The sequence below is a fragment of the Microtus oregoni genome, unplaced genomic scaffold, assembly GCF_018167655.1.
Source record: "Microtus oregoni isolate MIOR12 unplaced genomic scaffold, Mior012 000031F_ref0000149, whole genome shotgun sequence".
Lineage (NCBI taxonomy): Eukaryota > Metazoa > Chordata > Mammalia > Rodentia > Cricetidae > Microtus > Microtus oregoni.
The window spans coordinates 15,608,876-15,626,492 of NW_024543090.1; the positions used below are offsets into that span (position 1 = coordinate 15,608,876).

Below are 17,617 nucleotides of genomic sequence, written 5' to 3' on the forward strand. Positions count from 1 at the left end.
ATGATGAACACAAAAATAACTGTCAAGGTTGGATATGTATCTTGGTGATATATGCTTTGCTTAGGATGACAAATCTCTGGGTTCAACCCCCAATGCTGGGGTCAGGGCAGAGGATAGGCCCTGCCAAATGGAAATAAGTAGTAAATGGTTGAGCAAGGCCGAGCATGGTATACCAATATGCTCAGCACTGATTAAAAAAAAAAAAAAAAAAAAAGCAAGGTCCAGGTAAAGATCCCATCTCATCAAAGAAACAAAAGAGACAACAAGTGCCCACATGAGCACACCTTCTCCTGTGGTACTCACCACTTGTCAAGCTAGTTTTGTTTCTGCGTGTCTCACTCTATCTGTAACTGGTACTATAGTATTATTTTATCGGTCTCAGTCAACTGGTACAGATGATTGATTGGCCTGCATACCTGGCTGTGTACAGAGACTCACGCAGGAAATAGAATGTTGCATAAAGCTTTACACTTACTTAAACCTGGTAGCTTTCAGTTGATACAGAAGATATGCTAATCTATTACATACACATCATTTAATAAAAAGTTAATGGAAAGGCAGAGATAGCTAATATTAAACATGATCCAGACCTTCTATAGCTGTATACACATCCTAAGCCTGGAAATAAATAAAATTCAAGTTTACATTTAGCCTCGTCCAAATACATACGGAAGGATAACAATCACACTTTACTAAATTATCCTCTTTCTCTTCAAGTTCAATAAATGGCCCCTCATTTCACTTTACAATATTAAAAATTAAGTGGAGCATACATTAGGATGCATGCAACATTCCTTAAAACTGTAAAAGCTACATTTACAATAAGTTAATACACAATAAAATCCTAAGAAGGAAAGTAGATTTTAGCTGACACAGTTTTGTGTTCATGTTAAAGCCACTCAGTCTGAAACCACATGACATGTGACAGACACATGGAGAGCATTCTGGAATAGGTACTTACAGGCTGCAAGCCCATCCACATAGGGAGGGAGATAAGCTGCTGTACTTGACTCCTTATCAAGTCTACTTCCTGTTCAAAGCATGAAGAAAACAAGTTTATATATATATATATATATATTCCAGTATTTTTACCTAAGTTCTTATATATAGTTTATTTCCTTTTAAAGTCTTGGAAGAAAAACATGTCATCAACACTTTAAAATTGGTGATATTTTACTACTTAGAAGTTCAACAAGGGACTAGAGATGGTTAAGAGCAATTGCTGCTTTTAGAGAGGACCAGGGTTTGGCTCCCAGCATGCATCTTGAGAGGATCACAACAGTGTGTAACTCCAACTCCAGGATATCTGCCATCCTTTTCTGGCCTCTGTTGGTACCCACATACACATGGCACACACACATATACAAAATCAATCTTTAAAAAAAAAAATCAATATTTAAAATGGCAGTTTCCATTATTTGCAGATTTCATATAAAAAAACTCATTTATTAACAAAAATGTATTTGAAACCCCTAGATTAATACTTCCTGCAGTAATCACAAAGAACACAAAACAGCAGCAAGTTTAAGTTTCCCCAGGTACCTAACTCCCCTGAGGCTGTTACCTCTCTGCTTCAGTTCCAGTTATCATACACTAGCAAGTGTCTTTTCTGAGATGTAGTGTTACATTTTGATTATTGTATCTTGTTTGTGATTTAATCCTTTTATTATGGATCCCCAAAACAAGGCTGAAATACTATCTGAAGCTCATAGTTATAATATACTCAATACACTGCCCTGTCTTCTTTTAGATTTATTATTTGTGTGTGTGTGCACCTGAGAATGCCAGAAGAGGCCCCAAATCCCCTGGAGTTATAGACAATTAATTATAAGTAGCCCTACATGTAGTAATGGGAAGAGAACTCGGGTCCACTGGAAGAACACCAAAGGCTCTTAACCATGCATCTCTCCAGCCCTTACATGTGTGTCGTTGTGCACCCCCCCCCCCCCCCCCGAGACAAGGTTTCTCTGTAACTTTGGAGCCTGTCCTGGAACTAGCTCTTGTAGACCAGGCTGGCTTCGAACTTACAGAGATCTGCCTGCTTCAGACTCCCGAATGCTGGGATTAAAGGCATGAGCCACCACTGACCAGCCCTGCCACGTGTCTTACATAGAAAACATGTGTGTTAGATAAATTGCATTTAATAACAGTGCTGATGATGGAGAGCTTATAGATAATCAAAATAATATATTAAGTAGCATGTCTTTAAACAGAAACAAGCATAAAGGTTATGGCCCGAGTCAGGTGTCATCTCAACTTACTCTAGAAGAATATGGAAAGTTGCAGAATTGAATGGAAAGTAAATTTACCAAGCTATTGAAGCAATGATCCAGGAAGAGCAGGAGGACGGTCTGTTCATGGAGGGAGAACTCGCCATCAGTCTCAGCCAATGCTGCTTTCAAGATGCACTTAAAAAAGAACGGGAAGTGGTCTGGCTTCTTCTTAAAGGTCTGAAAGAATAAAAGTTCACTTTGAGCCGGGGTGGAGGGTGGGATGGTGCACACTTTAATCCCAGCACTTGGAAGACAGAGGCAAGTGGGTCTCTGAGTTTCAGGTCAGCCTGGTCTACAGAGTGAGTTCCAAAACAGTCAGAGCTACACAGAGAAACCCTGTCGCAAAAAACTAACAAACAAAAAACTAACAAATAATTCACTTAGAGCTCTTGTTTGCATTTTTCTTTCTTAAAGAAGTGCTGGTGGGTGTTTTAGAAATATATTAACAAAATTAAACCAGCTGGGCAGTGGTGGTGCATGCCTTTAATCCCAGCACTCAGGAGGCAGAAGCAAGCAGATCTTTGTGAGTTTGAGGCAAGCCTGGACTACAAGAGCTAGTTCCAGGATAGGCTCCAAAGCTACAGAGAAACCCTGCCTCAAAAAAGAAAAAAACACAAAATCAAAAAAAAAAATTAAATCATTACATGATTATTGTATATGTGACTAGAGAAGTAATGCATATGATAGTAGGTCAAATAGAACTTTTTTGACAGGGCTATGAGAGACCTAAAGCTAACAGAATAATGACTTCAATTCTCTTACTTATTCTTATGTACTTAGATAAAGGTTTATTCTCTCACTGAGACAGTGGGGCTGATCTATTGGGAGCTCACCAAGGCCAGCTGGACTGGGACTGAAAAAGCATGGGATAAAACCGGACTCTTTGAACATGGCGGACAATGAGGGCTGATGAGAAGCCAAAGACAATGGCACTGGGTTTTGATCCTACTTCATGTTCTGGCTTTGTGGGAGCCTAGCCAGTATGGATGTTCACCTTCCTAGACCTGGATGGAGGGGGGAGGACCTTGGACTTTCCACAGGGCAGGGAACCCTGACTGCTCTTCGGACTGGAGAGGGAGGGGGAGAGGAGTGGGGGGAGGAGGAGAAGAGTGGGAGGAGGGGGAGGGAAATGGGAGGCTGGGAGGAGGCGGGAATTTCTTTTTTTTTTCAATAAAAAAAAAGAAGATTTTGGAATATTTTCATTCCTTTAATTTGAACAAAACAACTACATCTTTGAGAAAACCTATGGTTTTCATGCTGTAGTTAATCTCTATTTCTCCTGCTCTATACAAGTTCTTGACACTTAGAATGCAAATAACATAAATATATTCAAGGCCTTGCTACTTATTGCCACACATAAGTGAAAGAGATGTTTGGCTATTCTAGTTGTTTCCGTTTTCTTCCCTAAACCAACCTCTACCAACAGTTCCCATGATACTAATGGCAGTTAAGTCCAAATGACCCTTATCCTCTGTTTCTTTCTCCTTCCAGGACTTTGCATGCTAAGAAAGTGCTCTACCACTGAACTACATCCTAGCTCCTGAGCTGCTTGTTACTGTAGTTAACTTACTACAACAGAAGTTTGTATCTCAAGTTCTGGTCCATTGTTCTTCCCCAACTCACATTATCCTATGCTCATGATTCTAAAGATACATCTTCAGGGGGCTGGAGAGATGGCTCAGGGGTTAAGAGCACTGACTGCTCTTCCAGAGGTCCTCGGTTCAATTCCCAGCACCCACATGGCAGCTCACACCTGTGTGTAACTGCAGTTCCAGGGGATCTGACACCTTCACACCAGTGCACATAAAATAAAGGTTTTTGTTTTGTTTTGTTTTTAAAAAGGTACATCTTCATTCCTGATCTCCTCATCACCTAATCTTTACATTTATCAGTTTTACTACCAGATTAAAAAGGTAATTTAAACTCTAACATTTAAACTAAAAAAGTCCACAGTTTCTTCAATTCCTCTATTCCTTTACAGTAAATGGTACCATCACCTATTTTCAGTTGCCTAAGTTTGGTAAGTTATTGAAAATTAGTACACTTCCTTAATGCTACATCAATTATCAAAACCAATCAGTTTATTATTTCTAAATCTTATATGTCCTCTGAATCTATGACAGTAGCATTTTATCCATATTGTTTTTCTTCGATTTCAGTTACCTGTATCGTCTACACTCTAAAATTATTAAAGGGAAAATTCTAGAAAGAAACAATTCATTTATTTTCAACAATACACTGTCCTAAGGAATATGATGAACCAGTGCTCTTGTGGCCTGGACTGACCACACCCTGGCCCACAGTCTACATAAGCTATGTGCCCACTAGACACTCTGCCTTCTCATTGAGCAGACTGATTTCACTTAACCCTTATTTTCTGTAATAATCACTACACATTACAAAAGTGATCCTGACAATTTAAGACTAGTATAGAATAATTCTATTAGTCACTGTTGAACTCTTACACTGCCCAATTTATAGATGGAACTTTATCCTAATTACTACATAGGAAAGTGTGTATGTGTAGAGAAATAATGTGTGTGTATATATGTATGTATGTGTATATATATAAAGAGATATGTGTGCATAAATACACACATATAAATTCATATACTACTCTATAGGAATGTGTGTGTGTAAAGAAAGAATGTGTGTGTATATATGTATATATATATATATAGAAAGAGATGTATGATATATATATATATTTATATGTTACTCCATAGAAAAGTATGTGTGTGTGTGTATAGAAAGTGTGTGTGTGTATATAAAGAGGGAGAGAGATATGAGTTCATATATATATATATATATATATATATATATATTTATATGCTACTCCATAGTAAAGTGTGTGTGCGTATGTGTTTATAGGTACTGTCATCTGAAGTGATATTTACTAGGGTTCTAGAATGCATTTTTGTGTAAAACAGAGGAATTCCTGCCCTGTTATTCCTTTATTTCAAACTCTAATCACTAAAGTGGTCTCTATATTTTATCAATTGGCAAAATTACTATCTGGCTTAAAAAAATTCTCTCTTCCTTTCTATAATCATTTGAAGCAATTTCCTGAGATCCCTAGGATATCTTGTAACACCTTAGGTTAACCTGTAAGCCCTACCTGCCCAAGAACCAGGTAACTTCCTGGGATTCTGGGAGCTGTAGTTCTTAGAAAACAACAGCAAAAGCCTTAGGGGAAAGTATGGCGACTGTATGGGTTTGTCATTAAGTAGCTCTGCAACATGTGTCTAGAGGCCAATCAGATGGAAGTCCCAGCAAATGGTCCTGACCAAAGTCTATCTTGGTCAGTATTTAATATTTAAATAAAGCTTGTTTCCAACTTGGCTCAAAATGATTAAACTGGTTTTTTTCTGGCAAATCTCAGGAGCCATAGTTTAACCTGAGCTCAAATGTGCCCTGGGATACAGTCAGTATTTGAGAGAAATGTCCATGTTTTAATCTTAACAATTCTAACTAACTTAATCTTAAACAATTCCTCACTTCGGAAACCACTTCATCGAAATAGATGACAACTACTATTTTTTTCTTCATTAAAAAAGAAAATCTACATTCCGAGTTAGACTCTGTTGAGCCGTAAAAGAAACGGTTAGCTCGTTAGTAATTTCCACATGGCAAAAGAAGTCCCAGGCTGGAAAGGAGGTCAGGAGACTAAACTGCAAATACAGCGCAGCACACATCAGCTTTCACACATCATCTCCTAGAGCTCCCAATACAACTTGTGCTTTGCCAGCTCCAAATGTCAGTCCCCGTTTCAATCACACAGAAAAACAACTCTACATTCTTATTATTTAAGTCCTAGAAAACCAGCTGCAAGTACTACAATCAGAAGAAAGCTAAGAGGACCTCTCAAACATCCATTCTTTGTCTCCTAGTGCTTTACTATTGGGTGATCTCCCACCCTAAGCTTAGGGATAGCTGCTATCAGGAAGATTCTGCTACTCTGTAATGCTTAAGGGGGCCAGAGTGAGAGCTGTGAAATAACTCAATTTTGTGTTTACCTCCCAGGCTGGGACATTTTCTCTGAACTTCTCATTCACCATACAGCAGATGGACATTAAATAGGCCTTGCTGGAAACTTCTGGAGAATAATTCATCCAGAGGTAATTTTCAAGATATTGACTGTAAGGAGATAAAAAGTTGCACAGAATATTTCATTAGTTATCACAGGCATTGTACTGCATACGGCACCTGAAAAGAAGATTATTTCTACATCTTTCACAGGGTTCCCTGTACTCCACACCGGTGCTTCTTCTGTAACCTTACATCTAGAAACCATGGCTCCATGAATGACAGACTGCACTCCTAAGCAAGAAGATGTCAATGGATGGTTATGTTCAAATCTTTATTGGTAACTTGAGTAAATTTAGAATCACCTAAGAGACATACGTTTTGGTGTGTCTGTGAGAATGTTCACAGAGATATTAAATGAGGAATGTAGACATCTTGGACTGAATGAAAAAAGAAAAAGTACAAAGTGTGCTGAGCACCAGTCCTCACTTCCCCGTTTCCTGACAGTGGAGGCAATGGTGACCAGAACTACAGCTGCTTTTACCTCCATGCCTCCTCTACCAAGAGTGAACAACTGTACCTTCATCTGTGAGTTAAACCAAACCCTTCCTTTCTTAAATGGCATGACAAGTACTTTGTCATGGTAACAAGAGAATCCACTCATCCACTCATCAACCAACTCTGAATACTCCCTAACCTGAAGGCTCACACAAGTGAAAGTAAAACCACTCCACAAATATTAACTATAAACTAAAATGATTCTCAGAAAAAATGACTTATAACACGTTGTCAAAAAGAGGCTTCATAAAGCATAATTTAAAAGGTAATTCGCTGGGCGGTGGTGATGCACACCTTTAATCCCAGCACTCAGGAGAGGCAGGCAGATCTCTGTGAGTTCAAGGCCAGCCTGGTTTAAAAGAGCTAGTTCCAGGACAGGCTCCAAAGCTATAGAGAAGCCCTGTCTTGAAAAACAAACAAACAAACAAACAAACAAAAAAACCCAAAAAGGTAATTCAGTTTCCAAGTTAATTGACATTTTCCCCTCTCGGTACTAAAAATTCTTACCATAGTCTTATGGATAGATGAGTAAATTACTTTAAGTATTTCTGACTTTCCAAACATAAGTTAGACAGTGCTTTGAGCTTTGGCATCAGACACAGATATCCCACATCTACCAACCACTTAATTACATTATTTTGAAAACACCTGTGACTTCTGTTTGTCCAGCAATTAGAGGATAATGCCTCAATTTCAGAGTGACTATGAGTGATGTGTATATAAAACATTTAGCACTGTTCAGCTTAAGACATGTTCACAAGCATGCTGAACAGTACTTCTGTTTTCGTTTTTACATACTAGCCAAACTAGATATAGCCTATCTTCTTACACCTTCATAATCAAAAGTTGTATGTAAGCAAGGCATGGTGGCGCACACTTTTAATCTTAGCACTCAGGAATAGAGGCGAGTTCTAGGTAAGCTTGGTCTATAAAGTGAGTTCCAGGACAGCCAAAAGTACATAGAGAGATTCTCTTTCTCTGTCTTTCTGTCTGTCTCTCTAAGACAGGATTTCTCTGTATAGCTTTGACTGTTTTGGAATTCAGTCTGTAGATCAGGCTGTCCATCCAGCCTCTGCTTCCAAAATGCTGGGATTAAAGACACCATAGCTTGGAGAGAGCTTTTCTCAAAAACAAAATAAAACAAAACAAGAAACCAAAACAAACAAACAAAAAAACCAAACCTGTTCTTGGGCTAGGGATATGGGTTAGAGATATGACACATGCTGAACATGAGTAATGTTTAGCAATCTGGAAAAAGGTTACATTTTCTAGTGTTTGAAACATTTACATAGCAGTAGGTAGGTTTGAACAATGGTGTCTTATTCACAAAATTTCAGCTGAGAAAGAAGTTCCAGAGTAAATCCTGATTTATTCCCACAGACCACGTGTAACTAGTGAAGACCATCTCAAAATAAAAGTTACCCTGATAATAGGGTTATCTCTCAAAAAAACAAAAAAAATCAAATTAGACCATCACAAAAATATAAATAGTCATGAATTTAGATTTTATTTGCTATTGGGAATCAAACCACAGCCTTGTACGTGCTAAATGCAACCTGAATCCATGAGCTCTTCCTGAAGGCTACAGAAGTATTTTCGTTGCTGCAAAGGGAGCCTTTACTCACAGGCCATCTTCCATGCAATGCCTTTTCACTCACCTAAATTCCAACAGCATTATTTTCCTGATGGCAAACCTAAAAACATAAAAAGAACCAACTTTGAAATAGAAAACAAAAATATTTCAGAGATCCCAATCCTCATTCATTTGGAATCTTTTGTAATCAAATTAAATGATGCATCAGATTTTATAACATCAGATCACAAAGGCCAAAAGAGTGCACAGGTCAACTTCACAAGCACTAATGCTCTCATCTCACAGATATAGCTACCAATGTCCCAGATGCAGAAATCAGATGTCCCACACACTTCTGAGTCTTCACTGTGGGGAATACTAGGTATCTCTCTATATTATACTCTTCTTTATAATAGAAGTATGTGGCTTTACATGGATAAAAGAAGCTTTACAAAGTACTGCTCCAGAGGCTGATTTTGTTTTAATTATTTTCTAATATTGGGAATAAAGTACCAACACCAGAACACTGCCACTAGGTGGTAGTTTTCAGATTTGAAAATTAGATTTATAACTCCCTAGGAGACTCTTACCCTGCCAAAATCCTATTCTACTGTATTCTGATCACTTAAACAGTTTTACCAACTACACTGTCACAAAACATTAGCAAGGATGAAATGAATGCTTTTACTGTACAAAGGCAAAAAGCTGGAGAAACAATGAGAAAACATTAGCTTCTACAGTTCGGGAAGGCTACAGAGCAGATGTGACACCTTAAGAGACATACTCCGGAGCGGCGGCTTAACTAAAGGTGTATGTATAAGAGAAGAAAACCACCCTAGGCAATAGATACCAGATCGGAAGAGTTTTGGGGATAGAAAAAGCTACAAATATAAATACCAAGAAGGGTTTGTATTTTTCTAAGTTACCAATATGGACCGACAACATACAGTAAGCATGACACTGTGCTCAAAACAACACACATTTCATATGTTCATCCACAGTTGGACAATTGTGTATAACAAACTAGGTCCATTGATGCCATCGGCGATCACATGCAGCTGATAAAGAAACGGTAGGCAGACATGGAAATTGTCTTATTATCGTACATCCTTCCAGGATGTAGTTGTACTAAAACATGGAGTTTGGAGTTGTACAGCACCCTCACAACCACATCTGAAAACTATATAAAGAAAACAATTTATTTTCAAATGCTAAAAAGGGCTCTGTCATATGAATGTGTGATCTGCATGTGTGGACACACATACAGTGTACGTGGAGGTCAGGAGACAACTTTATGGAGTTGGTTCCAGGGATTGAACTTAAGCCTCCAGGTCTGTGTGGCAAGTGTTTCACCTGGTGAGGCATCAGCCTGGCCCAAGTCTGTTGATTTAAAGTTAAAAAAATAAAAAATAAAAAAGCAAGACTATAGCAATTATTTTTTATTTATTTTTCACTTATGAATTAAGATGTTAAAGGAAGAAATAAACAGTGTCTTCTAGAGTACTGACAAAATTCAAGTTTTCTTTGTGGAAATATAATCTAAAGGGTATACTATATCCTGTCAGTGTCACGACTCAATATAAAAATTTGTACGTTTCAAATAAAGATAAATACAAAGTGGCAAATAAAGTATTTGTTAAGTTATTTTTATTTTTCCACCACAAAACCTACCTGGTGGATTCATAACAGGATTAAGAATAATGCCAAGGGGTATAAATTAATCGATCTAGAAGAAAATGGATGCTATTCCTATTAAAGAACAAAGTATTGGATAAGAGCCAAGGAAATAGGTCAGTGCCTCAACTACTAGGCAATACCTAAAAGCAAGCTCCTCAACCATATGCAGGAATTGCAGGAATAGTACCTCAAAGTTTGGGGTGGGGGAAATGCACTCTGTATGCAACACACTTAGAGCAAAGCCAGCACACAGCAAACACTCAAGCAGTAATGACTCCTGCTTTAAACAGAAGTTGCATAAAAATATAGTAAGAGAAGCTTTCCAATCTGACACTGCAAGAAAGAGCAAAAACGAATGAATTGTGCAATAAAGCATGCAAACCATGTGACTAGGCAAAGGGCTTTTAAGATTAATTTTGAGATCTCAGAAAAATCTATTTTTAGATAAGAATATTAAGATCTGAATAACTTATGAGTACTATGATATTCAAAGGTTCTTATGACTATAAGCAGTCTATTTTGGCAGTGCATTATAACCATTAATAAAATTACATTACATCGAGCATTCCCTAGATACTGAAGATGACACATTGCTCAGCAAAATAATGTCTTCAGGCACTAGTCTAACACACTGTTCATTTAAAGATTTAAATATATTTTGTGATTTATGTCATAAAAAATTCTAAACAGGCTCACAAACAACCCATTAAAACCACTGCCCTACTTTGACGCTGCCTTATTTTTGCTTTCAAATTATTTAGTGAAATTTACTTTTTTAAGACTTAAACACATAAAAAAATAAAAAAAAACAAGCAAAAAATTCTACAAAATTTGAGCATGCATGGTGGCACACAAGTGTAATCCCAACACTTAGGAGCCAAGACTGCAGGATCACAAGTTCAAGGCCAGCCTTGTGCTCTACGAGACTTTATCTAAAAACCAATTATAAAATTACAACATTTGGACAACTATTTTTTAACAATAATAACTGAGGCTGGGCAGTTGGTGGCAGAAGCCTTTAATCCCAATATTCAAGTGGCAGAAGCAGGCAGATCCCTGTAAATTCGAGGCCAGCCTGGTCTATAGAGCGAATTCCAGAACAGGCTCTAAAGCTACAGAAAAACCCTGTCTTAATAAACAAAAACAAACAAAAAAATTAACAGGGCATAAATATCTACAAGTAAATATGTGGAAAGATGACCAATCTACATGGTTAATTTCTTTTCAAGCCTCCCATGAGCGATTGCAGTGTCTAAACCCTTCTGTGTGAGGTGGGGCAGGGAAGCTAGAAACCCCACACAAAGCTGAAGACACTGTGAACAGGAACAGGAAAGAAAGGCTTAATCACTCCTTTATATATACAATTAAAAAATAACTAATTATGCCTTGGTTTTATGCAGTGTATATATAATAACTATTTTGAATTTACATCATAGTTTTATAATTTTAAGAGTGTTTTTCAGAAGATTTATTAGAAATAATAAGAAAATTATTAGTGAACTTGAAATAAATCTATGCTCTATCTATCTATCTATCTATCTACCTACCTACCTTGGTCTTTAAAAACCAAATTAACTGTGTGGGGTTTAATCCCTCTGATTGAACCCTGAACGAGAAGACACAGAGGTAATAGATGACTCATAAATACCAGCATAGAAACATTCTTGCCATCAACACCCCAATGAGCAGTACAGAAAATAAAAAGATCCTTTGCAAGCTAAGAGCAGAACCAGACACTCAGACACATTCCACATGGTCTACATAATCCCAAGGTACCACAATTACTCATTCCTACCTTGATTTGACGATCTCCTTTTCATATATCTCTTCAATTACCTGTTCCAAAAGTATAAAAATGTTTAATGTATCAAGCACCTTGCTTTTCAATCTAAACTGACAGCTTTCAATTACTGACTCAATTATTTATTATAAAATAATTTGCTTTAAGAAAGATCAAATATTTAAATAGAGACTTTTTAGCAATGACATTATTTCTCAAATATAAAGTAAAAGAAAGTAAACTAGAGAAATAATAAAATCCATCCACATAAATACACAGCTCTAAAATACTCTTTAAACAGGATGTGTTTATAACATTTCTAGACAAACAAACCTCATAGAGTCATGTTTTTGAAACTTAATTTTAAATGATTTTAGATGCTATTAGACTCTAAAAGTCATAACAGCTTCCCCCAAATCAGCTGGAAAGTAAGTTAAAAGTGTGAGGGCATTATAGAAACAAATGGTAACTGCTACATCCTACTATCCAAATGATACGATAATATCACAATTTCTAGTCAGCTGAGTCAGGGTACATAGAAGTCAGGCTCTGGAGTTCTAAGTTCTGCCTTAAACCATCACTATTGGAGCCTGTGATCCTACCACAAGTGCCTGACTTGTCTAATGTCAGTTTCTTCATCTGATATAAAAGGACCAGAAATAATGACTACTATAAAAGGTTGCATGAATAAGACAGGGCATGCAAATGTCTAATATAACTTTGAAATGTGGTCAACTTTGAGCTACAGTCACCATAGAAACACAGTACAGTTGTTAAGGGTAGTAAAGAGCGTTTTGATGCTGGTGTACTGCTGTGTAACTGTTAATGTTTCTTATATGCTCAAAGTGTATATATCAAATGTTTATGGGCAGAGGATGAGAGGCGATGGGGTAAGTCTAGTCTGAACTAGGTAGAATTCTCTATCACTATTTTTTATGAAAATTAAATTATGAGTTTTAAATATAAACAAATAGTAAAATTATTCTGAATGGGCATATATAATTTCACCTAGAACTATCTAACATAAAGTAAAATGACTGAGATATGAATTTGAATCTCAAGAAAAGCTTAATGTAACTAGATCCAATTCAATCAATCTGGTAGTAACGGCATGGTATTTGTTATTAATGGAAAATTACTCTAAAGACTCCTGATCCTAACACAAAAAGTAAAAATAAACAAACACCATGTATTGAGATCAGGTTACTCTGTTGATGATTAAAATTAAATCATGTGCTCTGTATCCATGAATATCTTCCTGAGTAAAATATGACTACTAGTAAAACAAAAATACATTTACAAATAAAATGTTGAGCCTCAAATGATGCAGTATGATTTTATGTTAAGTGTGGCTTTAACAAAGCCACCTAAAGCATCACAACTCAATCCACACAGTCAGAGATTAAGGCCTGAGTCGGCATCACTTGTTTTGTGCTTTGCAGTGTCGGCACACACTCCACGGGCAGGCTTGGCATTTTAGGACACTTCCAAGAAGAACCCTCCAGTTAGCTGGCATGTAGCTCATTTTTTTTTTTTTGACAATTGCTTTGATGACACTGTAAGTCCCCTGCACAGTGCTGTCTTTAGTCATCTATTCTAGACAAGACAGTGTCCACTCTCTCCATCCTTAAGTCCATCGAATGGTCCTGTCCTTAGTCATCTACTCTAGACAAGACAGTGTCCACTCTCTCCTTCCTTAAGACTCCTTTGCCACAGTCTAGCAATGTGAAATCGTCGGGAAACTAAAGATTCTATTCTTAATGAACAGCCAAAACTTCAATATAAATTTTTCCATATATTTACAAAAATATTTGTTGCATGCTCATCTGTAATAATAAAATATTTAAAATAATCTAAGAATCCACAGTGGGGAAATCATTACACAGACATATTTCTGGAAAGGATTAAAGGAAATAAAAGAAAGTGATAGCATTAATATTATCTCTAGGTAATGAATTTTATGTTATTATGCATAACTTCTAAAGACTCTAAAATTTCTAACATAAGCAATTATTAGTTTGATAATGAAAAACAGTATTTTCAACTTCAAAAAATGTACTGAAAGCTTTTGTTGAATTAATCCTTAAAAGTAAATATCAAAAGTATAACTGTGTGCAAGTATGTTGGAAGACAAAACTACTTACTTTTATATCAAAAGGTGATTTCTTCTTGATGTGAGGAGCCCAGTATTTACATGCTAACTGCAAAAACATTCAAACAAACAGCAGAAACATTAAATTCCAGATCCACACCACTGAACCACTTAGACAGGTCACTCAATGCAAAGCTGTTGTTTCTTAACAAAGCAGATGTAGGATTAGGGCACTGGGCAGTTTTAAAGGTACCATATAAGCATACAATTTAGATATCATCCTTGGCCCCAACACAATAAATAACAGATTCCAACAGATTCATCTCTTTTCTGAAACCCCTGGCAAACAGTATGGTTTGTTTATAATCAAAGTAAAAATGTTTTTGGATTATTCATAAAGAAATCCAAGGGCTCAAAAGATTTAGTTAGCTGCCTATGATTAGTTAGTCAACAGCTGGGTAAGTATTAAAAACCAGTTCCAAAATCTTCAGGAAAGTTGATATGTAAAGAAATAAACCTTTAAATGATTACTATATACCCAGACATACGTAGACCAAATCTTTAAGAAACTACAGTATAAAGGCTAGTTATTCAGAGGATATAAAAGTTGGTGTTTTATATTTAGTAGGTTAAATTTCACGTAGAAATTTGAATACAGATACATAATCTCTCCAGAAATTGAAATGGACTGTACACATGTCAAGAACTGTGGACTAGGAGTGGAGAAATGGCTCAGCAATTAAGAGCACTTACTTGGTCTTTCAGAGGACCTGGGTTTCAACCCGATTAACATGCTGGGTGTCTTACAACTCCCTCCAACTCCCATTCTGGGGGATCTGAGGGCCTCTTCTGTTCTCCATAGGTCACCACACATACACACACACACACACACACGCACGCACGCACGCACGCACGCACGCACGTACGCACGCACACCACTTCACCCGGCACATAAAAATAAAAATTAAAAACCTGAACACTTCATACTGATTTTTTTTAAACCAAATAAAATCCTTTTAAAAAATGGAAACTCGTCAGGTGGTGGTGGAGCACGCCTTTAATCCCAGCACTAGGGAGGCAGAGGCAGGTGGATCTCTGTGAGTTCGAGGACAGTCTGGCCTACAGAGCAAGTTCCAGGGCAACTAGGGCTGTTACACAGAGAAACCCTGCCTCAAAAAACACAAACAAAGAAGAAACTCTAGCAAGCACAAAGATTCAATAGATTTATGAGGAGGTAACTGCATTGTCTTGCATACTGGTGGTACTTAAATGTCTGCTATATAGATAGACAAATACACATATGAAAAGATAAATGAACAGGTGCTGGAGAGATGGCTCAGAGGTTAAGAGCCTGGCTGCTCTTCCAGAGGTCCTGAGTTCAACTCCCAGCAACCACTTGGTGGCTCACAGCCATCTATAATGAGATCAGGTGCCCTCTTGTGGTGTGCAGGCATACATGGAGGCAGAATGTTGTGTACATAATAAATAATAATAAAAAAAAAAGGAAAAGGAACAAATGAAGCCAAGGCTGATCTCTCCACTCTCAACTTAGTACAACCAGGACAGCACAAACTGCTCAGGAGAAATATCACAAGAAGATATAAGGGAAAGTAAAAAGAGAAAATAATAATAATAATAATAATAATAATGATGATGCAAGGTCACAGAGTCAGAACTTAGCTATGCTTTAACTTCTTGATCATTTGTTTAATACACAAGACAGAACCCTTCCTGGGCAGGTATCAGAGGCTCAGAAATCAACTCACAGAAGAGGTCATGCATCTAACCCCAACACATCACTTACCCATGGCAGATTTCCACACTTTGAGGTCACCCCTTTGGCAAAACCCTTAGACAAATACAAGCAATTTAAATTATGTCTTCAAATCACTTCCTTTACATTTCTACTCTGGCATTTTGCATATTAAACTTTCAGTTTCTCCAGATCTTCTTCCAAAGATCACAGACTCAGTGAATGCAAGGATAACCTTTTTTTGCAGCTTAGACAAATAGCACATGGCAAGTCCCAGACAATAATTCTTGTTATCATTACCACTCAATCCTCCTTCTTCTCAATACTTCTCAATGACCGCATCCATCTGTTCATGGACTGACTTGTCCACTCATTCCAAATACATATTAAACACGCTCCACGTGTCTAATATAATGCAGGTGTCCAGGAGTACATGGAGAATAAACAACCGGTTTCTAGCTCAACTCTCACAAGCTAACACATGACAGAATAATACGATGCTTATAAATAAATGATTTTCTCCACACACCCCATTCCATCCTACAGTTTCAATTTGGTATCTGAGTTAATATCAATATGCTTTATCCTCATATTCAAGAGCTCTTTCAATATACACAACTAAATGCATATCATAGTTAACATAGTCAAGACTGTACTTTTGATATGCCAAAGCAACCAACCTTTTCCATTTCAGTATATGCCAAAACATCCACGCAGCTGTTCAAGGCATTCTTAATTAATATCTTTCCTCCACAATCTATGACCAAGTCAAACTGTGTCAACTTGAGACCATAACCAGCCTTTTAACTTGAACAGCTGAGGCTCTCCAATCTCTCATCTATTCTGTATACTAACACTATTGCTATCCCTAGAACTACTTTTGCTCCCTTATCCCCACCTAATATCCATATTTTGGTAAGGCGATATTCTAACAATACCATTCACCAGGTTGCAATGCAAAGCCACTGGATATAGAAGAAAATCCAAACCTATTTGTCCTCTCAAATTATACATGAGCTAGTCCCCATATATGGCCTCATACTCCTCTTCTACTGGTAATTCTCTGCCTTTTTCTTTGTTTGGTTTCGGCTGTTGATATTTGGGACAGGGTCTCACATACCCTATGCTGGCCTCGAACCTGCGATGTAGACAAGGCTGGCCTTGAACTCCCATTCCTCTGGTCGTCACCTCTCACTTGTAGGGAATTAAAGGAATGTACTGTCACTCCTAATCCATTTTCCCTCTCAGTTCATATATTCCAGCCCCTGTAGCTCTCTTTACATTCAAACTTCACATCAGCACTTGACATTGCCCGCACTGTTTCCTTGTTCTCTCTCAAGTTAGCTGCTCATCTGCACTGAACTTTAATGGAGTTTAAGATGTCAGGAATAGCCTCTCTAATGTGATGTAAAGAAAACAGGTTAAATTGGGATTCCGACGAGCGGGAACAATGTCTAGAAAGTCAGATAGGAGTTACCATGGCGCATTTAAGTCACTGAAGCTTATAGTGGGGAAAGCTTAAAGTGAGAACGGGAGGGGCATGAGCAAGGACACTTTTAAGTGAAAGCACAGCACTTTCAAAGCTTTCAGTCATTATCCCTGGGGCAATCAAAACCGTTGATGAGGCAGCTTTACCCCCAAGTGCACTCTGAAGCAACCTGAAGAACGGACTGCAGGAGAACAGGAGGAAATATGTCAGATCAGAAGCCTTAGAGTGGAGGGGGAGAGAGGTCCAGAAACTGACAAGTTAGCACGTCGTCACGCAAGGGCTAAGTGAATGAAACAGCTTCTAGGATTCTGCCCTGACAAATCTGCTGAGACTGGAGAGAAGCGGGTGGGCTTAAAAACTTCCGCACTTACTCATGAACCTACTAAAGAATAATTT

General features: G+C 37.6%; 1 protein-coding gene across 1 annotated transcript in view; it reads right to left on the reverse strand.

Annotated features, from left to right (window-relative positions):
- Aqr (aquarius intron-binding spliceosomal factor) overlaps positions 1-17,617 on the reverse strand; it is an 80,913-nt gene that overhangs the window by 62,739 nt on the left and 557 nt on the right. Inside the window, exons 2-7 of the mRNA XM_041679115.1 lie at positions 14,032-14,088; positions 11,903-11,943; positions 8,516-8,551; positions 6,290-6,410; positions 2,310-2,450; positions 962-1,030 (exon numbers count right to left, since the gene is read on the reverse strand). Of these exons, the coding sequence (XP_041535049.1) occupies positions 962-1,030; positions 2,310-2,450; positions 6,290-6,410; positions 8,516-8,551; positions 11,903-11,943; positions 14,032-14,088 (465 nt within the window). The remainder of the gene's footprint in view (positions 1-961; positions 1,031-2,309; positions 2,451-6,289; positions 6,411-8,515; positions 8,552-11,902; positions 11,944-14,031; positions 14,089-17,617) is intronic.